Source organism: Sphaerodactylus townsendi, linkage group LG10, assembly GCF_021028975.2.
Source record: "Sphaerodactylus townsendi isolate TG3544 linkage group LG10, MPM_Stown_v2.3, whole genome shotgun sequence".
In the NCBI taxonomy this organism is placed as follows: Eukaryota; Metazoa; Chordata; class Lepidosauria; order Squamata; family Sphaerodactylidae; genus Sphaerodactylus; species Sphaerodactylus townsendi.
This window is the reverse complement of record NC_059434.1, coordinates 89,097,337-89,124,874: the sequence shown is the minus strand read 5'-3', so window position 1 is coordinate 89,124,874 and position 27,538 is coordinate 89,097,337. Positions and strand designations below refer to the sequence as shown.

General features: G+C 46.2%; 1 protein-coding gene across 1 annotated transcript in view; it reads left to right on the top strand.

Annotated features, from left to right (window-relative positions):
* The first annotated feature begins 6,551 nt into the window (after positions 1–6,551).
* LOC125439670 (maestro heat-like repeat family member 5) overlaps positions 6,552–27,538 on the top strand; it is a 98,260-nt gene continuing 77,273 nt past the window's right edge. The window contains exons 1-3 of the mRNA XM_048508787.1: positions 6,552–6,560; positions 12,350–12,476; positions 16,481–16,635. Coding sequence (XP_048364744.1) covers positions 6,552–6,560; positions 12,350–12,476; positions 16,481–16,635 — 291 coding nt within the window. The remainder of the gene's footprint in view (positions 6,561–12,349; positions 12,477–16,480; positions 16,636–27,538) is intronic.

Below are 27,538 nucleotides of genomic sequence, written 5' to 3'. Positions count from 1 at the left end.
GTGTCCGGCCACCTTGGAGTGTGTCCGGCCACCTGGGAGGCTTGTCCGGCCACCTGGGAGGCGTGTCCGGCCACCTGTGAAGTGTGTCCGGCCACCTGGGAGGTTGTCCGGCCACCTGGGAGGCATGTCCGGCCACCTGGGATGGTGTCCGGCCACCTGGGAGGTTGTCCGGCCACCTGGGAGGGTGTCCGGCCACCTGGGATGGTGTCCGGCCACCTGGGAGGTTTGTCCGGCCACCTGGGAGGCGTGTCCGGCCACCTGGGAGGTTTGTCCGGCCACCTGGGCGGCGTGTCCGGCCACCTGGGCGGTTTGTCCGGCCACCTATGAGGCGTATCTGGCCACCTGGGAAGCGTGTCCGGCCACCTTGGAGGCATTTCCAACCACCTGTGATGGTTTCCATCCAGCTGAGAGGGTGTCCGGCCACCTGGGATGGTGTCCGGCCACCTGGGAGGCGTGTCCGGCCACCTGGGAGGCGTGTCCGGCCACCTGGGAGGCGTGTCTGGCCACCTGGGAGGCGTGTCCGGCCACCTGGGAGGTTGTCCGGCCACCTTGGTGGTTGTCCGGCCACCTGGGAGGCTTGTCCGGTCAACTGGGAGGCGTGTCCGGCCACCTGGGAGGCGTGTCCGGCCACTTGGGAGGCGTGTCCGACCACCTGGGATCCTGTCCGGTCACCTGGAAGGCATGTCCGGCCACCTGGGAGGCGTGTCCGGCCACCTAGTAGGAGTGTCCGGCCAGCTGGGAGGGTGTCCGGCCACTTGGTAGGTTGTCCGGCCCCCTGGGATCCCTTCCGGCCACCTGGGATCCTGTCCGGCCACCTGGTAGGCGTGTCTGGCCACCTGGGAGGCTTGTCTGGCCACCTGGGAGGTGTGTCCGGCCACCTGTGAAATTGTCCTGCCACCTGGGAGGTTGTCCGGCCACCTGGGAGGGTTTCTGGCCACCTGGGAGGCATGTCCGGCCACCTGGGAGGCATGTCCGGCCACCTGGGAGGCGGGTTCGGCAAACTGGGAGGTAGTTCGGGCACCTGGGTGGTGTGTCCGGCCACTTGGGAGTCTTGTCCGGCCACCTTGGAGGGTGTCCGGCCACCTGGGAGGCCTGTCCGGCCAGCTGGGAGGCGTGTCCGGCCCCCTGTGAGGCATGTCCCGCCACCTGGGAGGCGTGTTCGGCCACCAGGGAGGCGTATCCGGCCAATTGGGAGGCGTGTCCGGACACCTAGGAAGTGTGTCCGGCCACCTGGTATGGTGTCCAGCCACCTGGGATGTGTGTCCAGCCACCTGGGATGGTGTCCGGCCACCTGGGAGGTTGTCCCTCCACCTGGGAGGCATATCCGGCCACCTGGGTGGTGTGTCCGGCTACCTGGTAGGCGTGTCCAGCCACCTGGGAGGCGTGTCTGGCCACCTGGGAGGCGTGTCCGGCTACTTGGGAGGCATGTCTGGCCTCCTAGGAAGTGTGTCCGGCCACCTGGGATGGTGTCCGGCCACCTGGGAGGTTTTCCAGCCACCTGGGAGGCATGTCCGGCCACCTGGGATGGTGTCCGGCCACCTGGGAGGCATGTCCGGCCACCTGGGAGGCGTGTCCGGCCACCTGGGAGGCGTGTCCGGCCAACTGGGAGGTTGTCCGGCCACCTGGGAGGCGTGTCCGTCCACCTGGGAGGTTTGTCCGGCCACCTGGGCGGCGTGTCCGGCCACCTGGGCGGCGTGTCCGGCCACCTGGGCGGTTTGTCCGGCCACCTATAAGGCATATCCGGCCACCTGGGAAGCATGTCCGGCCACCTTGGAGGCGTGTCCGGCCACCTGGGAGGCGTGTCCGGCCAGCTGGGAGGCGTGTCCGGCCACCTGGGAGGCGTGTCCGGCCACCTGGGAGACTTTTCCGGCCACCTGGGAGGCGTGTCTGGCCACCTGGGAGGCGTGTTTGGCCACCTGGGAGGCGTGTCCGGCCACCTGGGAGGGGTGTCCGGCCACCTGGGAGGTTTGTCCGGCCACCTGGGAGGCGTGTCCGGCCACCTGGGAGGCTTGTCCGGCCACCTGGGCGGCGTGTCCGGCCAGCTGGGCGGCGTGTCCGGCCACCTGGGAGGCGTGTCCGGCCACCTGGGAGGCGTGTCCGGCCATCTTTGTGTGGCAGGGGCATTCTGGGGCTGCGGGTGGCACTGCTTCAGAGGCGCAAGGCACATGTCTGCCCCCTCACTCCGCCCCTGCTTGGAGGTTTTGCAGAGAAGCCTGAGGGGGGGTCTCCGTGAGGTTTTTGCCTTATGGTCTTCCTCCCGTTTTCTCCAAGGGAGTTGATCTGGGTTACCTGGAAAGCATTATAGTAATCCCAAGACAAGCTACCTGACTACACTGGCTTCAAGTCAGGACACAGAGACCTGTGTGGTTCAGAAGCCTCCAAAAGGCTCGCAAAGGACGTATATATGTGATCATGCCAATGTTTTATGGTTTTCCTCTTGCCTCTGCCCTTTTAAGATGTAATGAAAGCCCCTTTAGAGTTGAATTTATGATTTGCCCGCTGTTTAGGATCATAGTTTGACTAGGTTCTCCAGTTAGTTTAAGGTTTTGTTATTGTTAATTGGGGATATTCTTATGTGCTTGTACTGCATTAGAAGAAGAAGAAGAGTTTGGATTTATATCCCCCTTTCTCTCCTGTAGGAGACTCAAAGGGGGCTTACAATCTCCTTGCCCTTCCCCCCTCACAACAAACACCCTGTGAGGTAGGTGGGGCTGAGAGAGCTCCGAAAAGCTGTGACTAGCCCAAGGTCACCCAGCTGGCGTGTGTGGGAGTGCATAGGCTAACCTGAATTCCCCAGATAAACCTCCACAACTCAAGCGGCAGAGCTGGGAATCAAACCCGGTTCCTCCATACTTCGTGCAAACTCCAAAAAAAATTATCAATTGGATGGTAACAAAATAATAATTATGAAAGAGCTTCCTGTGTCCATCCAGCAAAGACGAAAGGATTATCGGAGAATGACAAGTTTTTTGATGGACGAAAAAATTAAATACAGGTGGATAATTCCAGAGGGATTATCGTTCCTCTGGAAAGGAAAGAGGATAAATATAACCACAGTCCCCCAAGCGCAGGAATTTGACCAAGATAGTGAGCCCTCCCTTACTGAAAACAAAGTAAGCAAGGGAAGGGAAAACAAGGGAGGGGGAGGAAGAAAGAAGGGACAACAAAGCAAGAAGGTTTTATAGATAGATATTCTCCAATATTAATTTAAAATGTCTATGAAAACAGTAACTTGCAAATGTTAACTGTGTTTAAATCATCCAGGCAAAAGGAAAAGAGTCTTTGCTCATTTGAGTAAAAAAGAAACCCCCCATATTCTGTGTCTTGCAAGAAACGCATTACAAGTGTGGGGGGGAGAGGTTGATTACAAATAAGAAACTGGGGTTATTATTTCATGCGGGATAAAAAAAGAAGAAGAGAGGGGTGGCATTATATATCCCAGAAAAAATGGAAAACCCAGGGAAAAAAATTAAGGACAAAGAAGGGAGATTCCTGGGGGTAGAAATAACAGTGGACAACATATGATACAATGATAGTGTGAATTTATGCACCCAACTCTAACAAAGCCAGTTTTTATCAAGAACTTAACAGGAACCTCTCAGGATTCCAGTCACAAAACTGGATAATAATGGGTGACGTTAATGGGGTAGTGGATACTAATCTCTCGATAAGAAAAACTTAACAAAAAAAAATAAAGAAAAAATACAAGAATAAAATGAGCAAAGACGGGAAATTGCCAAGAACGCTTTTGAAATAATGAAAGACCTTGAAATTATATGATGCATGGATAATGAAGTAGGGAAACCTCAAAGATTTCACTTTTTATTCCAACAGGTTCCACTCCCATACCCGGATAGATATGATTTGGGGCATCAAAGCAATTAGGAATAAATACAAATAAAAGTCTCAACTGAACCATAAGGGTCTCGGACCATAACCCCATAGAATGGATTAATGACAATAGGGAAAAACCTAGAACCTAAATGGAGAATGAAAGATTGGGTCTCTGGGGAATCCCCAAACTATAAAGGAGTTGGAGGGGAAGCTAAAGTTGAATACTGGGAAATAAATTATGCAACTATGGATAAAGAAAGTACACTATGGGACTTCATAAGGTTGTAATGAGGGGGCACATTCAAAGTCAAGAAATTTATCAAAAAAAATTGAAAAGAGAAAAAAAAAAAACAAGACTTCCTTAGAAGGTAAAATTAAGGAAAATGGAAAAAAACTACAAAAAAGCAAAGATAATAAAAAATCTCCTAAAAGAAATCAAGTTAATAAAAGAACAACTTAGAAGTGCACCCATTAACAGATCAAATAGCCAAAAGATTGGATGTACCTACAACAAAAATACTACGCTCTCGACAATAAAGTGGGTAGGTGGTTAGCAAATAGATTAAGGAAACAGAGAGCAAAACAGATTATAAACCAGGTCAAAGAAGGAAAAAAACGTTAACAGAAACAACTAAGATAAGAGAAGCCTTCGAGAAATATTACACAGACTTATATAAAAAAGATAAAATAGACAAGACAGAACTAAAGTCATACCTTAAAGATCAAGGAATAGAACAGTTAAAACCAGAACAATTAAAAGAGCTAAATAGAGAAATATCCCTAGCCGAGATAGAGAATGCCATCAAAAAGTTCAAAAATAAATCACCAGGTATTGATGGCATGACAGCCTGCTATTATAAAACTTTCATATCAGAACTGAAAGAACATCTGAAAAGACTATATAATGAAATCCTGAAAGGTGGTAAGGTACCACCGTCCTGGCAGCAGGCTGCGATAACCCTGATTCAAAAAAAAACTCAGGCAATTTTAGACCTTACAGATTTTCGGCCAATATCTCTCTTGAATATTGATCTATAAAATTCCCTTTACTAGTATATTACGCGATTAGGTTAAAATTAATCTTAAATAATTACATAAAGGAGGAACAATCAGGATTTCTCTTCCAGGATCTACGACAGACAAGCTTCATAATATTAGAAAAATCATAAATCTAATTGAATATATAAAATGATAGACCGGACCTCCCAAACTTAATGATGGCTCTTAGATGCTGAAAAGGCCTTCTCGACAGGGTTAGCTGGGAATCCATGTTACCGTATTAAGAAAAATGGGAATACAAGCATGAGTTCCACAATGCCATCAGTGAAATATATATATAAACAGCAAGAGGTCGCAATCAAAATAAATGGAAGCCATTCCAAAAAAATTTGAAACTGAGGGAAGGGGACAAGGCAGGGATGCCCAATATCACCCCTGTTATTTATAAACTCAAGTAGAAATATTAATAAGAGATAATTACAAAACAGAACTTTTGCAAAGGTATAAACAAAAAATACTCCTTTAAAATCCTGGCGCTTAATATGACTTACATAGTCCTTTTTATTGAAGACCCGACATACAAATCGTAAAAAAGTCTTAAAGGTACAATGAAAGATACGGGGCCCTAGCAGGATTAAAAATAAACATCCACAAAACTAAGATGCTTGCATTCAACTTAACAAAAAAAGAAAAAAGAAAACTTTAAGAGAAATGACAAATATAAAGTAGAAAAATAAAATAAAAGCATTTGGGAATTCTATCTTGAAGACAATAATAAAAACCTATTAAAATAATTATGACTCAATTATGGTCATCAGTCCATAGTAAATTACAGGATTGGTCAGGAAAACAAACTCCTCACTACTAGGCAGAATAGGAGTATAATCAAAATGAATATTCTTCCCAAATTTATGTTCCTTTTTTTGAATATCCCTTTGATGCTAGCTAAATCTAATTTTGCACTCATGGAGGAAAAGAAATAAACAAATTTATATAGGAGGGAAAAAAAGCCCAGAGTCCGTTATAAAGATCGCGCTATACAACATAAGAACCAAGGGGGTCACTGGCTGTACCTGACCTACAGATCTACCATGACGCAGAGCAGCATTAGGTTGGAGTCAAGGAATGGGCCAAACCTTGTGGGAAAATCATAAGTTGCTATGAACTTAGAAGGGATACAAAATCTCTGCCCAAAGGAAGCTGGCATGCGTATCTTTGGCAGAACAAAGCTATTAAAGAAACTACCACAATAGACAAAGTCATTAAAAAATCACTTTATTACGATACACGCTTGATCAAAATATGGAATAAATACAGAAATATATTTCTCTCTTTATAAACAAGCTTCCTAAACTTATGGGGTGGTATCCAGATTGGAATCACAATTCTTGTGGTGCCAGAGCTGACAATAGACTACTGGCCAAGGTACCAAAGATATAATCCTGTGGAACAATGATGTAAACCTATACTAAAAAAAAAGGGAACAGATTATCTGGGAAAATTCAACAATGCCACTGGTATACTTATTTGCCAGTTGGAAAGTTTCTTTAAATCAGATACCCAAAAATGGGGAATTAACAAACAGAAATCAGGAATTCTAGATAAGGCAAATAACAGGCCCAGATAAAAAAAACGTGCTAGATGAATTACTCATTTTACAAGATATTATTAAAACAATACACAGAACAGGAGGAAGTGAAACCAAATGGCATGGTGCGATGGCGGCGGTAAGGAAAATATAAAGAAATGTAATTCACGTTAGAAACAGTGGGGAAGATTCTTATAAAGAAATTTATAAATGTTCACCAAATTCAGCTATTTGGGAAAACAGTATCAAAATGTGTATTATATAGAACGTTACGCCTCACACAGAATGTACTCGCACAAAATGAATATTCAAATACCACTCTCACACTGTTGGAAAAATGTGGCCAGACTGTGTGGGAACATTTCAATATGTCTGAGGTGGACGATGTAAAGAAGTTAAAAGATATTGGGGAGAAATTCATACCCACATATAACTAAAATAATAAAAATTAATTTTTAGGAAAAACCGAGGGCTACTTTACCTTTTAGGACCTGCTTTGGCAATGAAAGAGAAAATACCTGAAAAAAATTAAGAAAGCATCTTTTATTTCATTAAGGCGATTTCAGCTTGGCTGTGAATCGCTTCTTTAGGCAAGGTATTGAAGTCTGGGTACAGTGATCCCAAAGACAAACGTAATGGATGATCAAGATGCAGCAATTTCACAAAATGGATAAACTCTCCTTTTTTAATAAATAACCGGTCACCAGAATTCTACCAGCAAATCTGGCAGCCCTGGTCAGACTACGTTTCAGTTTTTCTTTTAGATACTAACTAGAAGGAGTAGAACTTAAATTTCTTTTTTAAAGTCGTAGAAATTAACCTAAGATTATTATTATTGTAAGAATTTTAATCTTATAGCATGTTATGAGACAGGATGAAATTAATCGTGCGCTTTTTACTAAAGTGATAGCTGGAGTGGAAGCCAGGGGAGGGAAGGGTGGGAGCATGGGGAGGGGGGGGTAACAAGGGGAAGGGATAAGAGGGGATGTACAATGGGTAATACCAAACATGGACTTTGATTAAATGGTCTTCTATATATCTTGATTATGGAATAATTACCCGCAATTAAGTAATTTGTGAAGGAACAAATAACCATATTTTGATTTCTGTACTTTAGTGTACCAATGTATACATATATACAGTGTTCTTTTCTTCTTAATATGTTTATAATTTCCCCCCGCTATCCCTCTTATAAATTCAATAAAATATCATTCACGGAAACCCGGTTCCTCCAGATCAGAATGCACCTGCTCTTAGCCGCTACGCCACTGCTGCTTTCTAAGGTTTTCCCTAATGTTTAAGTTTAGAAATGTTATTTTGATATTTGTGTGTTAGTAAAAGCAGTAGCCTGTAGAAGCTGATATTAAGGGACAAGGAAGTTCGCCCTGGAATTCAGATTAGACCAACACCCAGCCAACCTTCGGGGGAGGGCGGTTTATAAATACAACAATAAATAAATAAATAAAAATAAAACTCCTTAGCAAAGACAAAAGACCCCCTTTGGTTTTGCAAATTAAATCTGATAGCAGCACCCAGAGGTTCCAGCCATTGGAAAACATGTTGGGACCACCATTGGACAGTTTGAACTCTCCTTTGTTGCAGAGCTGAGGCGCGGGAGCCTCAGGTCATAACCGAAGGAAACAGCCATCTGATAACGCAGATAGCTGGGTGCAGTAGCAAGCCCACCCAGTTCTCTGAATGGACCTTCCCCGCTCTCCTTTCAGCACCATTGCGAAGTCTCGCGGGAAGACGCTTGACAGCGGAATTTCGTGATCCCATTCACAAAAGTTGTAATTGTATCTTTCCTTTGTATTGATGTTTCTTTATTGGTGTTTGGTAGGGGACCTGCCCCCTTTACCTGCCCCTTTGCCCTCTTTGATATTTGTGTATAAAAGTTCTTGCGCTTGGCTATGAGAGCGCGATTCTGCCCGAGCTGTCACCACTGCTTCCAAATAAAATACTTTGCCTTGAAGAAACACCGGCTTCCTGAGCCTCAATACGTTGCTGAGCTGAAATCACTTATTGTTACCCAAGCAGCAGTGGTAACAGTCCTTTGTTATTCACTGACATGTGTTATCACAGTGCTTGGAATTGTTATAATCTTTACCGACTGAGAAGGTGTAGCCTGGTTTTCACGCCTTGTGTTTTAATTTAAAATGTGCTTATTTTCTTTTGTGTATTTGTTCACTTCTTGCTCAACCTTTGTGGTTCCCTTTATTTTTTCGGTTGAGACCACCCCTCCCCTTTTTTTGCTAGACAGGGAAGAAGGAGGAGGAGGAGGAGGAGTTTGGATTGGTACCCTGCCTTTCTCTCCTGTAAGGAGTCTCAAAGGGGCTTACAAACTCCTTTCCCTTCCTCAGCCCACAACACCTTGTGAGGTAGGTCAGGCTGAGAGAGTTCATACAGAACTGTGACTAGCCCAAGGTCTCCCAGAAGGAATGTAGGAAAGGGGAAACAAATTGAGTTCACCAGATAAGAGTCTGCTGCTCAGGTGGAGGAGTGGGGAATCAAACCCAGTTCTCCAGATTAGAGTCCACCTGCTCTTAATCACTACTCCATGCTAGCTTATTGGGTCACCTGGATGCTGCCAGATTACCAGACCATGAGAAGAGGTCACCCAGAGCTTTGGGGTTGGATGTCATCAACATGCAGGGGACGGCACCCAGTGAAACGGTCCTGTATTCAGAGTTATGGCAGCAGCTGCCCCTGTCCTGATGCAGGGCTGGATGCCGCTGGTGGGTGACTGGTGTCAAAACAGATAGGCGGAGGATTCTCATTGGCAGGAGGGAGTTCACCCTCTTAGGCTGGCTGGTGCTACTTGGCCCCCATCTGAGCATGGGAAGCACCAGAGGGGAGGGGGTGTTCCTGGACCCAGCCTCGTTTTTTTGCAGAACGGGAGCATTTGCTGTTTGGTTTGAACTCTCTCACCATCCTCTCCCATCCAATTATTAACCTCTCACCGTGCTCTCCCATCCAATGATGACCCTGCTTATCTTCTTAGATCTTACCCGATCTGGCCAGGCTGGCCATCCAGGGTTGATTCCACACAGCATAATAATAACGGGTTACATCCATTATTTTAAAATCCGGGTCTATTTTATTCTGTTTTTGTCCTTTGCGTGGGTGCCCATTCTTTGGGAAAGAAATAAACTGTTTTCTGCTGTGTGCTGTTGGGATAATTTTTCTTTATTTGCTAAAACATTTATATCCCACCTTTCTTCTTGGTTCAAGGTAGCTTACGGCAGCTGGCAACGTTTTGGTGGTTTATCTGTGTCTGATGCCTCAAGAGTTAAGCACCAGCTGCTGAAACCCCTTCTTCCCTTCAGTGCCAGCCTCAGCACTTCCACCTTGCTTGTCTATACAGCTTGCTCTGTGGGTGTGGCTGCCCACTTCTCAGGGGGCTCAGAGTTTATAGCCCAGAGATGCTGTCTCTGACATAGACATGGAAGAATGGGGTCTCTGATTGTGATGTCACATAGGACTAAAGACATACTGTACACAACTGGAGAACAGTTTTGCCCACAAGCATCTGGAAAATGTCTGCTGGTATGGACCAGAGGATATGACACTCTGTGGCAGGTGATTTCAGGATTTATGTTAAAACTGTCAGTCAAGCTTATGGCCAAAACCTAAGGCTGGGAGCAGCAGAATGGCAGCCGAAGGCAGCTGCTGCTGCAATTTCCTGAGGGCCAAAATAGGTGTGACAGAGATCAGGGTTTGCCAGCAACCTGTACGAATGAAATACAGCGTACACACGTCTGAAATCTAGACTGGGGTTACACCGGAAGGGAAAAAGGTGTAGAATCCTTGGCTTCTTAGCCATTTTAGAGAGAGAGAGAAAGATGCTTCAAAGGCCTCCCTGCCACAAAAACACAAACAGGAAGGCTGGTTTCAGTTGGCTGGAAGGCTGTCGTGCCGTCCCCCTTCTCTTGTGTGGCTGTCAGCCCTCAGTGCCTCTCTGTTATCTATCAGCTGTGTCTGCTCTGGCCTGAAGGGGCAAAAGTTTTTTTTCACCTGAGCCAAGCATAGGAAGATGGTGCTGTGTGGTTTAGGGCAGTCATGTGTCCACTGGATGGTCACCCAGAACAGCCTTTTTTCCTGGCCCTTCTTCACTGTGGGTCATCTGCATCTATTAGGTGGCTGTTTGTTTTGAAACCGGGGCTTGACTGGAATGCGTATTACATTTATTAGTCACACAAACTTGGAAGGTTCCATGGCTCAGCTAGGGCAGCCTCTGCTAATCGTGCGGAAAGTTCCAGGTTGAACCCCTAGCAGCCCTCCAGTGAAGGATCCGGCTGTGGGTGATCATGTGAAAGGCAACCTTGTGCGAGATCCTGCAGAGCCATTGCTGGTCCGAGTTGACAGGCCTGACTTGACCTGGCCTTGCTGGACCGAGGGTCCAGTTCAGTATCTGGTCACCTCAGGGGTTCTTGTGTTCTGGGGTGGGGGTGGGGGACCTGCGGCTCAGTGGAAGAGCCTTTGGTTTGCATGCAGAAGTCCCTGGTTCAGCGCATAGTCCAGTTAAAAGGTGGCACGCCAAGTAACATGAAAGGCCTTTCTTGGCCTGAGACCCGGCAGAGACGCTGCCAGTTTTGGATAAACGATACTGGCTGTAATGGGCCAGGGCTCAGATTCAGCAGATGGCAGGTTCATGACTTCAAGAATGTGCAATTCCTGACAGTATAACTTGCCTCTATACCCTTCACAAAATTATTTCCAAAGGCCATTTTTCTTAGAACACTGAGCATAAACCTCAGAGAGATGTTGTCAAAGGCCTTCTCTGCATCCAATCAGAGCAGCGCTACTTGCTTGTCGCAGTGCTTCTCATAGTATTCCATCATGTTCACTGTCTTTCAGTTGTCTTTCTGGCAAGAAACCACTTTGATCATCATTTATGAAAGTTCTTAAAAAATCTTTTTGCAAAAATTGATGCAACCATTTTGTAATTGTTATTTAAAAGTGAAATTGGTCTGTAGTTTTTAACATCAGTCAAATTTTGGTCCTCTTTAGGCATCAAAGCTATGTTAGCGTCTCTCCACAAGTCTGGAATTTGCCCTTTTTGTGAAATCCCATTCATAATTTCAAGAAGAGGTTCCATTAGTACATCTGCAAAAGTTTTGTAATATAATGCTGGTAGTCCATCAGGCCCCAGTGATGTATTCAGCTTTATCTGCTTCAGAGTCTCTACTAGTTCCATAGTTGAGCGTGGGTCATTCATTATCTCTCTTTGTTCTTGGGAAAGTCCGCCCTAGAGGATGGGGCGGTATAAAAGTTTAAAAAATAAATAAAATAAAAATAAATAAAATAAAGTTGTGGTATATCTTGCTTAGGTACAGATCCTTTTTTTACACATTACAATCAAATAATTTTGAATAATATTTTAAAAAGGCATTCTTAATTATTTTCTCATCAGAGACTAAATTACCTTTCCATTTTATTTTTGTAATAAAATCTATTCTCTTTAATTTTTCTTAATTTTGCTGCTAACAATCTCCCTGGTTTGTTGGCTCATTCAACTATCTTTTGCTTAGCAAACTTCAGGTTTAATTCCATTTCTTTAGCTGTCAGCATCAAATTGGAGAGGTGAGCAGGGGCTAACCCTAGCTAGCCCAGTCATGGGCCAAATGTTGGTTGCAATCCTGTAGCTCAGGTACTAACCAAAGCTCAACTGAACAAAGACCAAGCACTAATCATGAAAAGAGTGGATAATCTGCAGCTCTACTTCAGGTTCACACTTCCTCACCAGCTGTGCATAGTTCATTTTACAGGTTTTTCAGAGGAAATGTGTATTATTTGGGGCATATTTTTGCAGCATGGTGTATTTTTAAAACATCTTCTGGAAATATTTTGCTGCCTACCTGTGGGGGTGGGGCGGGGAGACATTTTTTCATGTCTGAATTTTGTTCTAGGCTCTGCTTTGTCTTCAAGAGAGTGAGCTATAAGACAAACAGGATTGGAGCTCATCCTTTAAGAGAAGATGAGCGCCATGAAGCAAGTCAGCGGCCGCAACAGAAGGGCAAAATGGAGGCACACAAGGAGGAGCTGGATGAAAATGGTGAGGCTTTACTTATTCATTGCTTTAGAATAATCATCTGCCTCCTCTTCAGGAAACGGAAGGAGGACTTGCCCTGGAAGGGTTGCCAGTTTTGGTTGCAGCAGCTTGGAGGGGGGTGGATGTAGCAGATGGGTGTGGGGGGGGGTGCCATGCAATTCTGCAGCCTGTCTCAGCAGTAGTCTAATAAAGCAGGGAAAGGTACAAAAGGGGTTGAAGCACCTTCCCTAGGAGCAAAGGCTTTCTGGTCTGGAGGAGAGATAGCTAATAGGGAGTGGTGATGAGATGCCATGAGATGTTCAGGGGAACAAAATGAGACATGGTGCAGCAAAGGTGGCAGAGAGACATGTTTGCCTGCTGCCAAAATGAGAAGGCAAAATCCATCCATGCAGTCCAACCAGTGGCCCAGGGAGTCCCGTTTATTGGTCCAAGGCAGATTGTGTCCATACCACAGCATCCTCTGTGTGCTGGGCAAACCAAGCCATGTGACCTCCTTCTGAGCAGCCTGGCAATTCTCTGCCCACCCTGAACCAAAAGCATGTCCTTGACAAAAAAAACCCCTTTTTAACCAGTGACATGAAAGGCTGCAAAACTTGCCTCTCCATGAAACGCAAGAATGATTGTGAAGAGCCCCAGGGGGATTTCCACCATGGGGGGGGGGGGGACACTGTGGCAATTCACTGTTGGTAAGTGGAAGGTGATGCAGGCAGGAACAGGAAATCCCAACTTCCAAGTTTATGTTGATAGGCTGACCACTGTGTGAAACAGGATGCTGGATTAGATGTTGTGATCCAGCAGGCTCTTCTTAAGTTCTTGCACAGAGATATATTCCCTTGACATGGTAACATGACTGAGCATAAAACATCCCTCCTGGATCAGACCATCCAGTGTACCATCCTTCCATACAGTAGTTGCCAGTTCCTCTTGAGGGCCAATATTAGGGCATGGAGGCCAAGCCCTTCCCCTGATGTTTCCTCTTGGCACTGGGATTCAGAGAATGACTGCCTCTGAACATGGAGGTTCTACCCTAGATATACTCAGAAAAAGATGTTAGTAGGGTTGTATATTCCTCCACTACAAAACTCAACATGCTGAACATCCCTTGTTATAGAATGCTCCACCTGCATCCTAGTGCCTACCTAGCCCTGTTCCCCTCTCCTTATTTGAGTGAAAGTTTGAAAGCAAAAATACTAGTATCAAGTAGTATCTAGTATCAAAGTTCCTGTCTTACAAACTTACTAGAGTTCTTTGAGGGTGTAAACAGGCATGTGGATAAGGGGGAACCAGTGGACATTGTCTACTTGGATTTCCAAAAGGCTTTTGACAAAGTTCCTCACCAGAGACTGTTGAGAAAACTCAGCAATCAAGGAATAAGAGGGGAAGTCCTGCTATGGATTAAAAACTGGTTGAGGAACAGGAAACAAAGGGTAGGTATAAATGGGAAGTTCTCACAATGGAGAGATGTAGGGAGTGGTGTCCCCCAAGGATCCGTTTTGGGACCAGTGCTCTTTAACTTATTCATAAATGACTTGGAAGTAGGGGTGGGTAGCATGGTGGCCAAGTTTGCAGATGATACCAAATTATGTAGGGTGGTGAGAACCACAAAGGATTGCGAAGAGCTCCAAGCGGACCTTGATAAATTAGGTGAGTGGGCTAAGAAATGGCAAATGCAGTTCAGTGTAGCAAAATGTAAAGTGATGCACATAGGGGCAAAAAATCCAAACTTCACATACACGCTACAGGGGTCAGTGCTATCAGTCACAGACCAGGAAAGGGATTTGGGCGTCTTAGTTGATAGTTCCATGGGAATGTCAACTCAATGCATGGCAGCTGTGAAAAAGGCAAACTCTATGCTGGGGATAATTAGGAAAGGAGTTGATAATAAAACTGCAAGGATTGTCATGCCCTTATATAAAGCCGTGGTGCGACCGCACTTGGAGTACTGTGTTCAGTTCTGGTCGCCACATCTCAAAAAGGATATCGAAGAGATAGAAAAAGTGCACGAGGATGATTGAGGGACTGGAGCACCTTCCTTATGAGGAGAGGCTGCAGCATTCGGGACTCTTTAGTTTGGAGAGGAGACGTCTGAGGGGGGATATGATTGAAGTCTATAAAATTATGCATGGTAGAAAATGTTGACAGAGAGAAATTTTTCTCTCTTTCTCACAATACTAGAACCAGGGGGCATACATTGAAAATGCTGGGGGGAAGAATTAGGACTAATAAAAGGAAACACTTCTTCACACAACGTGTGATTGGTGTTTGGAATATGCTGCCACAGGAGATGGTGATGGCCACTAACCTGGATAGCTTTAAAAAGGGCTTGGACAGATTTATGGAGGAGAAGTCGATCTCTGGCTACCAATCTTGATCCTCCTTGATCTGAGGTTGCAAATGCCTTAGCAGACCAGGTGCTCAGGAGCAGCAGCAGCAGAAGGCCATTGCTTTCACATCCTGCATGTGAGCTCCCAAAGGCACCTGGTGGGCCACTGCGAGTAGCAGAATGCTGGACTAGATGGACTCTGGTCTGATCCAGCAGGCTAGTTCTTATGTTCTTATGTTCTTATGATCCAGCAAAACTCCTAGAGTTTTATGACCTTGGCTTTGATTCCCCAGGATAAGTTCTTTTGCTCTGAGAAGGAAGGAAGGAAGGAAGGAAGGAAGGAAGGAAGGAAGGAAGGAAGGAAGGAAGGAAGGAAGGAAGGAAGGAAGGAAGGAAGGAAGGAAGGAAGGAAGGAAGGAAGGAAGGAAGGAAGGAAGGAAGGAAGGAAGGAAGGAAGGAAGGAAGGAAGGAAGGAAGGAAGGAAGGAAGGAAGGAAGGAAGGTAGGTAGGTAGGTAGGTAGGTAGGTAGGTAGGTAGGTAGGTAGGTAGGTAGGTAGGTAGGTAGGTGATATATATATATATATATATATATAGATAGATAGATAGATAGATAGATAGATAGAGAGAGAGAGAGAGAGAGAGAGAGAGAGAGAGAGACTTTAATGTCATTGTGCACGCACAACGAAAATACAAAAACACAAATGACCTACTGTTGCATAATCACCTGCCATTTTCAATATAGGCTTTCAAGAGTGAACCCTAACCCTTAGTCAGATACCATCATATCAAAGGCGCTTTCTTTGACTCTCAAAAGCTTGTAGTCTGAAAATCTTGTCCTACTGGACTTGAATCTGGCTCTTCTACTGCAGACCAAGACAGCTACTCTGATGGTATCTAGTCATTACAGAGGCAATGAAACATCCAAAACACTGATGTTTACGTGGATTTTGTCTATCAATTTTTAGAAGCAACAAAATATGCTACTTAGAACTTCTTCTTTATATACTCTATGAGTATATTCTATTTCAACGGTACATCGTTTTTTTCTGTGTCGTTAGCTCCCCTGAGCCTGAGTTTGGTTGGGAAAGTGTAGAGTAAAAGTCAAATAAAAAGCTAGATTGCCAGATGATGTCAAATCTACATATGACTGTAGGAGGGACTGTGGCTCAGTGACATGCAGAAGGGCCCAGTGTGGGTCCTTCTTGGCACGCCCCATTAAATGAGTTAGGAGTGGGTGATGTGAAAGATTTCAACCTGAGACCTTGGAGAGCCATTGCTGGTCTGAGTAAACAGTACAGGCCTTGATGGACTGAGGCAGCTTAATGTGTTCATCTGTGTCTGTAATAAAAAATTTAAAATAATGACCCATTTTGCACAGCACAAATAAAATGTTTTGAGGTTGTCATACAGAGGCGTAGTGGGCCCAGATAATGGCACCCGGGGCATGACTGGCTCTGGGCGCCCCACCCCCACCCCGTGGACACCCCCCCCAGCCTGGCTCCCCGCCACCACCATCCCAGCTCGGAGGGGAAGCGTGCACAAGCAGCCTGCTCAGCCTGCAGCTGGCGCCTGCCTGGAGTAGCCTGCTCAGAGTGGGACGTGGCTGTGAAGAATGGGCAAGCATTTGCACTGGTAAAGTTTGCAGTTTACTGCCGTAGGATTTCTTTCTCTTTTTTTGGAGCAGAATCCAAGGTTTGTTTTTGCAACTTGAGGAACCTCAGGGAAGAAAACAGCCAGTCACTCGTCCAGGCATCAGCTGACAACCTGTGTGCCTTGGCAGAGAGCAAGCTGGCGGGAGTCCTGCGGGCCATCTGCAAGTATCGGCAGAGCATCCACAAGGTAGAAATCCTTCCAGACTTCTGTGACTTGGAGCACGTTCCTGTGCGGTTCCAAGGTGAACAGGAGACTAGTTAGAAAATTATCTCTGGAACTATCTGTCAATGTGGCTGATGGCCTCGGCCACTCGTCCTCTCCGCCTTGACTGGCTTTCGGCATTATTGCGAGGATAAAATGGAAAAGAGGAGACAGATGTGAGCTGGTTTGGGTGCCTGTTCGAGAGAATGGTGAAAAGAGTTGAGAAATGGCTCTGCTTTTTAGCTTCTTGATCAGGGTTCTCCAACAATCTTTTTGAGCCTGTGGAATTTTATTGCAGGTGTGAGCACTCCTACAGAATGGCCAGCACAGGAGGTGGAGTTAAGTAAACACACAAAGAAAGGGGTGGGAGTGTAAATATTCACACAGAGAAGAAGCCCAAAGGGGAAAAGAACAGAATAAGAAGAGTTTGGATTTTGTCAATCATAAGGAGTCTCAAAGCGCAATACCAAGTGTTACCAGCCGCCCTGGTAATTTTTAAAATGGTTGATTCCCCACTCACCATTTGATGCAGGCTACTCACGGCAAATAACCTGGGGTCCTGCAGCACTCCCCACTACACCAGCGGCGACAACGCAGCCACCCCGATTCTGCCGCTCTCCCACCCCCTCAGCGTGCATCATTTTGGATCCTGGGCGGAAGTGCACCTTTTTGAAAACCACACGCCAAGCACAGGGCAGTGGGGAACTCCAGGGGTGACTCCGGGTTTGAGTTTCCCACCCCGGTAGTGACGTGGAGCCTTTTGCCCAATAAGGAAGCGCGATGCATGCACAGCCTTTTTTTATATCGTGGAGCTGAGATCTATTTGTGGCAATGTAGTCAGTTAACAATGCAAGGGAGCACTCAGTTAAAGCCTAGTATTTATCCCCTTCTGCCACTAGAGCTTCTGTGGCTTAGCTGGGTAATGTAGCCTTGTGCTGCAGTGTGAAACCTTGCCAGTTCTAGTCTGACCAGGGATGACTTTTTTTATTCGTGTATGAAGGAATTGGGGCAGATTTTTGAACAGGACAAGTTTTTTCTGTTTAAGCTGAAAGCAGCGTGATTCTGATACACCGATCCCACTGTCATTCGCATTTACTTGAAACACACCACCATGAACCCCCACAGTTTCTGTCCCCAGCACAGTTTAAACACCTTGCATTCACTTAAAGTCTGGTGTTTACCCCCTTTTGCCACTAGAGCTTCTGTAACTTAGCTGGGTAGCAGGGGCATAATGAGGCAGCCCTGGGCAAACTGTAGCCCTGGGCAAAACCTGAGTTGGATGCCCCCCCCCCATGGGCGGCCACTCCACCATGACCATTTTTTGCACCAGGACATTGGTGCCTGCATTTTTAGACATATCAGCACCAAAATTTCAGCATATCATCAGGATACTGTCCTTATGCTACTCCCCAAGTTTGGTAAGGTTTGGTTCAAGGAGTCCAAAGTTATGGACTCCCAAAGGGGGTGCCCCATCCCCCATTGTTTCCAATGGGAGCTAATAGGAGATGGGGACTACAGTTTTGAGGGTCCATAACTTTGGACCCCCTGAACCAAACTGCACCAAACTTGGGGGGTGCCATCATCTCCAGATGATACCCTGAAATTTTGGTGCCAATACATCCAAAAATGCACCCCCTGCAGGAACATCCTAGAAATTTGCCCAAGAATCTTTGTTCTGCATTGAGTTTTCTGCATTGCTGTCAATGGGGGTTGCAGGCTGTGGGGGGGCACATTTCTGAAGGCACAGTCTCAAAACTTTCAGGGTCTCATCAGGAGACTGCCCTAATGATACCCCCCAAGTTTGGTGCAGTTTGGTTCAGGGGGGCCAAAGTTATGGACCCTCAAAACTGTAGCCCCCATCTCCTATTAGCTCCCATTGGAAACAATGGGGGATAGGGGCACCCCCTTTGGGAGTCCATAACTTTGGACTCCCTGAACCAAACCTCACCAAACTTGGAGGGTAGCATAAGGACAGTCTCCTGATGATACGCTGAAATTTGGATGCCACTAGCCTAAAAACTGCGCCCCCTGCAGGCCAAAAATGGAAAACCACTAAAATACCCAAAAACGAACCCAGCATTTTGATGCCCCCCACAAGGTGATGCCCTGGGCAGATGCCTACCTTGCCCAATGGGCATTACACCAGTGCTGGGTAGGGTAGCCTTGTGCTGCAGTGTGAAAGCTTGCTGGCTCTAGTCCAGGAGTGAGTAATTTTTCAGTTTGTTTTTAGAAGCCATTTCTTCGTTTCCTCGTTTCTATGTCGGTCTGCGCGTGCTCGCACAGACGTGGATTCGACAGGGAAAAAGTAAAAAAAAATCCTGCCCAGCAGCAGCAGCAGGATTGGCCCCTGAGTTGAACGCGCGTTCCACAGCTTCAGAGTGGGGAATCTTGGTGGCTGCTGCCTGATGTGTTGGCCTAGTGCACAGCGGAAGGACTAGGTGCCAACTCACCCTTGCTAGAACAGGAGGTAACTGCTTGCAGTATAAGAAAAAGAAACACTCAGACAGTAGATTTAGTTCCAACAGGAATACTTTTATTCTTGTTTCAAAGGAACAAAATAACAATAACTATCCACTTCTACTCTGGACAACAATCTGAGCCCTAACCTGAAGGTGAAGGAGAGGTACCCGAATTGGGTATGCAGGCATCTTATATAGTTTTGTCGGGCAACTCATTAGTTAGATGATCTAATCATCCTGGCCTGTGACCCTTTCACTTCTGCTGACTGTTACATGCCAATCACTGCAGACCCAGACAGAGAGGCTCCGACCTTTACAATTCTGCTGACTGTTACATTCCAGTCATTCTAGACCAGCATATGACCACCTTGCAATTTTCAATATCCTGACACCCCTTCTCATATCTGGTTGGAATGTTGCCTCATTACATAATATTTACAAACAAAATAATTACAAACAAAAGTCATTCACATTATTTACACTCATTACATAGTTAGTACATAGTCAGTACACAGAGTTACTTATTTCACTCACTTTGTACAGAGTCCTTGCCAAATTGTACATCTGCTAAACCCAAACCAAACACCAAGTCATTATGTTTTTGTATTGGTAATGGCTTTGTTAAGATGTCGGCTATGTTTGCAGATGATTCACAGTACTGCAACTTAATCATATTTGACTGTATCAGTTGTTTTACATTTTGGAATTTCACAGCTACATGTTTAGTACGACTTTTAAGGTTTTCGTTCTCTGCCATGGCTATACATGTCTGTGAGTCTTCAAAAACTGTTATAGGTTGTTCACATTTCTCACCCAGGTCTTTTAGCAACTGCATAACCCATTGTAGCTCATTGCATGCCTCATTAAGAGCCGCATACTCTGCCTCAGCAGTTGAAGTGGCAACCGTTGTTTGTTTCCGAGATCTCCAACAAATCGGATGGCTGCCATATTGCATATAATAACCACTCACTGACTTACATCCTGAGTCCTCTGCAAATGAGCTGTCCGCATACACCACTAAGTCCTTATTGTTTTGGTTAGAAAAGTGTAAACCATAGTTAGCAGTTCCCTTCAAGTAACGAATTACTCTTTTTAGCCCCGTCCAGTCTTTCTCAGTAGGTTTTGCAACTGTTCTACTTAATAAACCTACAGCAAAAGCTATGTCTGGTCTTGTCCAGTTAGCAATGTGCAGCAGGCTGCCAATTAAGGAACGATATAGGTCTTGCCTTTCAAATGCTTTGCTGTTATCTTGCTTACAAAAATCAGCCACCATTGGGGTTTGTGCCACTTTGGCATCTTGCAGACCAGCTTTTTGTATGACACCCTCTATCTTTTGTTTTTGTGTCAGAAACACATCCCCTTCTTCAGATTTACTGACTTGAATACCCAGGTATTGCTTTAGATACCCCAAGTCTTTCAGCTTAAAGTGTTTACTCAACTCAGTGTAAAGTTGTTTGATTTGGTTGTCTGTTTTTGCAACCACACAGAGATCATCAACATAAATCATCAAAATGATACATTCATCACCAGTACCTCTGGTATATATACAGGCATCGGCCACACTTTGGTCAAATTTCATTTCACATAATGCTTTGTGTATGCACCTGTTCCAACATCTGGCTGACTGTTTCAGCCCGTACAAAGCTTTGTTGAGCTTATAAACTTTATCAACTTGTTCATACTCATAACCTGGTGCTTGCTTCATGTATATGGTCTCTTGCAAATCTGCATTTAAATAAGCTGTTTCAAAATCAAAGTGCCTCATTTTAAAGTCTCTTTGCTCAGCCAGAGCAATCACTAATCTCATGGATTCTGCCTTTGCAGTGGGTGCATAAGTCTGATCATAACTGTCAAACTTTGTTTGAGAGAAGCCTTGTGCGACTAATCTTGCTTTATATTTGCAAGTCCCATCGGGCATAGGTTTACGCCTGTATACCCATCTTGCACCTATGATCGGCTTATCAGTAGGTTTATCAACAATGTTAAACACTTTTAAGTTCACCAAGGATTCAAACTCATTGTCCATAGCCTGATTCCATTTTTCCTGTTCCTCAGGTGGACATTTCAACATATCATGGAAACCTTGTGGTTCTGTCCCTAATTGGCACACTCTCACTTCTTGTACCATAAACCTTTTTGGTGGTATGCCTTTATTTGCTCTTTCTGATCTGCGTGGTATAGCTATTTCTCCAGTTTGCTCAGCCCCCTCCTCTCCCTGGCTTCCTTCCTGATCACTATCACTGTTCTGTTGTTGCTTAAGGCCGGAGCAGATGTGTGACCTTGAACAGGGAGTGGGGGGTTATTATTGCTGTCACTAGGTGCTGTGTCATGGCTTACTGGTGGTAAGAACACTTCAGAGTTTTGATGCACATGTTCCCAACCTGTATGCTTTTCAAAGTTGTTTCACTGCGTGAGATCTGAATTCGTCCCTGCCCCAATGAAAATCCATCGGCTTTGGTATTCCTGCGCATATCCTACAAAAGCGCCAGTCTCTGCCATTTCTTTTGTCCTTTTTTCCGTTGCTGTCTGGGAATGAGGGACGTTAGCAAAACTCCCAAATATTCTAAGATTGTTTCCAGGGAAGGGCCTTTTTTCCAAACATTCTGAAAAATGGTGTTTCATTGATGCCGAACTCCACAACCTGTTTATTACATGTGTGGCAGCTAAGACAACCTCTCCCAAGAAATGGAATGGAACCTTGGCATCATTTATCATGCAATCCCGCATTGTTTGAAGAATACCCTAATAGATCTCCTCTCAGCCACGCCATTTTCAACCGGAGCTGAACGGATTTGTTCTCCTGTGGCTAATACCTTTCTGTGTCCAGCCATGTTTGGAATTTGTTCCCCATGAACTCACCGCCTCTGTCAGATTGCAGGCAAGCCACCTTGTGAGGGAACCTCGGTTCAAATCATTGAGACCCATTCCTTAAACCTTGTAAAGGCTTCATCCTTAGATTTCAACAACAAGCAGCAGTAAGAATATCTGCCATAATCATCAATCAGCAGAAGAAATATATATTGTACACCCGGCTTGATTGGAAAGGGACCAAGCTGAGTCTGCATGGACTGGTTCAAATGGTCTTTCCATTTGTCTGTAGCTCTTTTTTTGGGGAGTTGGATAGGATTTCACCTTAACCCCACTACAGACTGAACAGTCTAGGAATGCTTTGCAAGGCTTTACACTCAAATCACATACTTTTGCCAACTGCTTGATGGTGGCAAAACTTGCATGTCCCTAGGACTCTGTGAAGATAGTGCACACAATCATCATGCATAGGCTTATTGGCTAGACTTGAAACGTTGTACATTTTCATTTTGCCCTTTATCAGTCATAACATACATTTTAATGCATAGAGTGTACCTTTTGCACACTCTATGTCATTCTGCCATACTGGCACAACCCTGTCTATCAAATATAGTTTTGTACCCTTGTTCAGCTAAACTTGGGACGCTCAACAAACAAAAATCCAGTCCAGGAACACACAACACATTTTGCAACTTTTTGCCTAGGCATGGTATGTAGGCGGTTCCTTGCAGCGTAACAACGACTGGTGATCCATCGGCCAAGCTGACATGCTTCACACTTGCCTTGGACTCCTCAGTCAATAGGTGATGAGCATTTACGACATGCTCTGAGCAGGCAGAGTCCAAGAGCCAGATGGGTTGGTTTCTCTGGACATGGGTTCTCCAGCAATGCCGTCAAGTGGTGCTCCTTCTTTCCTCTTCCCCGTTGTCCTTTTAGCTGGCCCCTTCTTCTCCCCCCTTCTGTGGGCATTCTCGGAGAAGATGATTGAGTAAGAACCACAAGCGGAAACAACGCTCCCGAACTTTACATATGACCTTGGACAGTTCAGGGAAAGCTGGGTTTCACTTTTGCCTCTGGAAACAGCAGGCTTCTCTCTCTGGCCTTTCTGTGGCTTCAAGGCAAAGCTCTCTTTGTTTCTGGAGCTCCAGAAGCCGTGCAGTCACATAGTCTAGAGAGTCAAATCATCTTCCTTTATGCTCTGCATACTATAGACAAAATTGTCCCAGCTGTCATCTAGGGAAGATAGTACAATATGGAGCCCTATGCTGTTCGGTGAAAGTCATGCCTCTGTCTTCCAGCTCGGCGAATAGTGTATGCACTTAGCTGTTGGACATGGTTGGCCACATTTTCACCTCCTTTCAGCTTCAAATTGTATAAGCGTCTGGTCAAGATTGCATGGAACCAGCAGTCACCGTCTGGTACAGGTCCTTCAACACCTTCCAGCAGTCGGAAACCTTCTCAGCAACCCGTAGATAAGATGGAGCTGGGAGTTTTCCACAGCCAACATTATGGACGCCTTGGCTCTAGCATCTGCCCTCTGCTCTGCTGCTGTGCCTGGGTTCGGTGGGGTCACGACTACAGCCCATAAATGTTCACGTGTAAGAAAGCTCTGCATTTTCACACTCCCATGCTGAGTAGTTCCCTGCAGTCAACCGTTCAAAATAAAACTGCACATGGTGGATGTCATCGTGTCACACTGCCTCGATACTCTCTAGCTTCAGTGGTTGGGATACTGGGCCCACTTAACCAAATGTGTTGGCCCTAGTGCACAGCGGAAGGACTAGATTGCTTAACTCACCCTTGCTAGAACAGGAGGTCACTGCTTGCAGTATAACAAAAAGAAACACTCAGACATTCGATTTAGTTCCACCCGGACCACCTTATCTCTTGTTTCTCCAAGGCACAAAAATAACAATAACCATCCACTCTCTACTCTGACAACAACCTGAGCCCGAACCTGCAGGTGGGGAGGGGTGCTGAATTGGGTATGCAGTCTTCTTATATAGTTTTGTCCAGCAAATCATTAGCTAGATGATCTAATCATCCTGGCCTGTGACCTTTTCACTTCTGCTGACTGTTACATGCCAGTCCACCCAAGACTGAACAGAGGAGGCTCCGACCTTTCTGGTCTGCATTGTACCTTGCCGTACAGGGCCCCAGACAGAGAGGCTCCGACCTTTACAATTCTGCTGACTGTTACATTCCAGTCATTCTAGACCAGCATATGACCACCTTGCAATTTTCAATATCCTGACATGATGATCGTTTGTGGGACAGAGGCTGCCGTGGGCATGCTGAAACCATGCTCAAAAGGTCCCGGTTTTTCCCAAAACGGTTTGACTCTACTTCCATTTTTGAAGTGGGGAATCGACCAAATGATTTCAGAGTGATTTCAGCTTTGGCAGCAATGAGCAAATGCAGAGGCAGGCTGCCTTCAGAGCAGAGGTTCTTTATTGTGATTTCAAACTCCTTCCAAGCCATCACTGGACTGGGCAGAGCAAAGCACAGACCTCTTATACAGTTTTAGTCAAAGGGAGGGAGGGAGGGGGGCAGTCCCCAAAAACACAATACAAAAAATCTAAAGCAAAGAGGAGGAAGACAGTCTATTGCTTGTGCTGATGAGATTAAGTCCCAAAAGGAGGAGGCTGCACCCTCTTTGGCTTGTGCCTTCAGAGTCTGACAGTGGAAAGTTCAAATAGTCCAATGGGAAGTAGAGTGACATCTTCCAAGGGCCACAGCATACCCTGATTCTATTACTTTGTCAGTCCAAAGGTCCTTTGGTTGTGTTGATGAGTTTACCTGCCAGGCAAGTGGCAGGAGGGTGTTGGCCAGATTACATATCCTAGCAGTTCCCAGAAACCCCGATCCAAGCAAGGCAAAACCAAAATACATCTACATTATACATGTCCATATATATATATATATATACAAAATGAATACCATTCTTATTTGTACATCCCTCAACCCAAAGTGTAGACACTTACATCTTCCCAGGCACACACACACGCACACACACCCCTGGGCTGGCCTCCTGAAGGAGAACATCAACAAATCCTTTATTAATACAAACACACACACACGGGTAAAGAAACAGGGCAAACTGGAATATATTTTAGAAACTCTGGGGATTCATGGGTTACACAAGGAAGCTGCCCTAACTAGGATGTCCAATCTGTTGAGCTCCATCTCTGAATTCCCAGCCTCTTTTGCTCCCTCCTAGAAGCCAAAATGTCACATTTACGCTGGGCAGGATTTTCCCCCACACCATTATTTAACTTTTCCAGTTTTGGTCAATTGTAGCACCACATTCCTGGTGGTTCTCCAAGGTCCACCAAATCACTGTTCAGTGATTTTTTGCTTTCTTGGTGATCTGAAATATTTTAATATAACTTGACCCTATTAAATTGGCTTTTTAAGGTAGAAGAAAGTAGGGAAATCAGTACAAACCTTGTTTAATTTTCCTTTCAACTAATTTGGCACAAAGAATAGTTTCACCGTGCAGTAATCTAGCATAGAGAAGAGGCACTGGAAACGAAACCTGAAATCGGTTTATCGGTAGGATCCTTTCAGGGCTTAACTAAACCGCTTCCTCTACCTCTACAAGTGTAGAAGCTTCACTCTGCAAAAGCCCCATATCGAAATGGAACTGCTGGGACCGCCGTGTCTGCCACAGAACCTCAGGTGGCTGGTTGGGGGCACTTACTTGGCTTCTGCCAATTACATTTAACCTGGCTGAGAAGCCAATTTCCCTGGGTTTTCTGTCCCTTCCCACTTTCTTTTTCCTTTGCTGGGTTTTCCTTTTGCTTCTTGGCCCAAGATTTGTGGGGCCATCCTTCCAGGCCCTTTTCTTTCTTTCTTTCTTTCTTTCTTTCTTTCTTTCTTTCTTTCTTTCTTTCTTTCTTTCTTTCTTTCTTTCTCAGTCTATGTCTCACAGATTCCCACGCTCTCGGTCGGTCTCCCTGTTTTCCTTAGGAAAAGAAGGGCGACAGTTGTCTTTGCCGGCTGCCACTTCCTCCTCCCTTCCAAAAAATAATGGCACACGCCTGGCTTTCAACCTGCTCACGGGAGCAGTAGCTGCTTCAGGCAGCTCTGGAGGGATCTTCTCTGAGCCTGCAAGGAGCGCTCCTTGAAACACCCAGACTGACCTGTGTGAACAACAGGATAGACACTGAAGTACGATACAATTTAAACACAAGGGAGACAGATTTCTTGGGAATAAGCCCCACTGAATGAATGGCGGTATCAGTCTCCCTAAAAAGGCATTGTGCTGCTGGGGAAAACCCCTAAACTATTCCTGTTCATCAAAAGCAAAAAAGCAGGCTCACAACAACATGGAGATGTTTAATCGTGGGGGGTGGGGTGGGGGGAGGAGAATGGGAAAGATGGAGAAAGTTGATCTTCCCCTCTGGGCATATGAGCGGAGTCCCCAGATGCTGGTGTCTTCTGGGGCCTGCACTGATATTTGGAAGACGCAGTGTGGCATAGTGGCTAGAGTAGGATCTGGGAGACCCACGTTCAAGCCCCCATTCTGCCATGGGACCGCTGGCTGGGGGACACTGGGCCAGTCCCAGCATGTCTGAAGTTCCTGCCTCGCAGGGCTGTCATGAGGACAGAATGGAGCACGGGAGAATTATGTCAGGCGCTCCGGGTCCCTCACAGGGTGTAAATGAAGTGAATAAATAAAACGATGTGGTCCCCCAGATGAACTAGCTGCAGTGTCTCCTTCCCGTCTCCCGGGGCTGCTTCCTTGAAGGGGGAATGGAGGGGGAGCAAGAGAGAGCACATCTTTGCCAGTCAGTCAGTCCTAGAGATCCCATTCTTCAGGTGGGACCCCTTAGAGACCCCCTAGAATTCCACTTCACCTTCAGAGAACGAGATCAGCTGTCCTGCAGAAAATAGATGCTTTGGAGCGGGGGGGGGGGTGTGGTGTGGAATCGCACTGAGGGCCCTGATCACCCCAGGCTCCATCCCCAAATCTGCAGGAGTTTCCCAGCCTGCTCCCCCACAACCCCCCACCAGTGGCCAGGCGGACCTGGCAGCCCTCATCCATCCGCCGGCAGGGGTGGCTTGGAGCTCTCTGTCCTGCTCGATTCCCTGGATTTCACCCCCAGTTCTCAAGCATCTGTTTTGCACAACAGTGCTGCCCTGGCGCTTCTGGCACCGCCGCCTGGCGTGTACGTCCGTGTGCTTCTGCTTTGTCATTGCCTCCTGCACCCCTGGAAGCCTTTGAGTCTCTTTTGCAAGGGCTCCCCATTGGGACGGGGGGTGGCATAGGGGTAGGACACCACCGGCTACCCTCTCGTGTCAGGGTTTGTGGATTTCTCCTCAGAGCATTGATGACGGCCTCTCTTGTCAGCCAGCTGGAGAGTTCTGCTCAGAGTGGAGGTGGGCCACCATTCACTAAACACAACGGGCGGAAGAGTTTTCTCCATGAGGCGTAACAGCAGAGAAGGCTCTCACAACATGCATGTTTCCTTGCCTCAGCCGGGAGCCTGAGCCCTTGTGGGCTGACACCTCAGTCCAAGGCGGCCTGCAGGCCTGGGGGGCGCGCGGTAGGGGCTGGGAGGGGGTCGGTGTTCCCTCAGGACCTATGTTATCCAGGCCCCCTCCAAGCTTTGTGA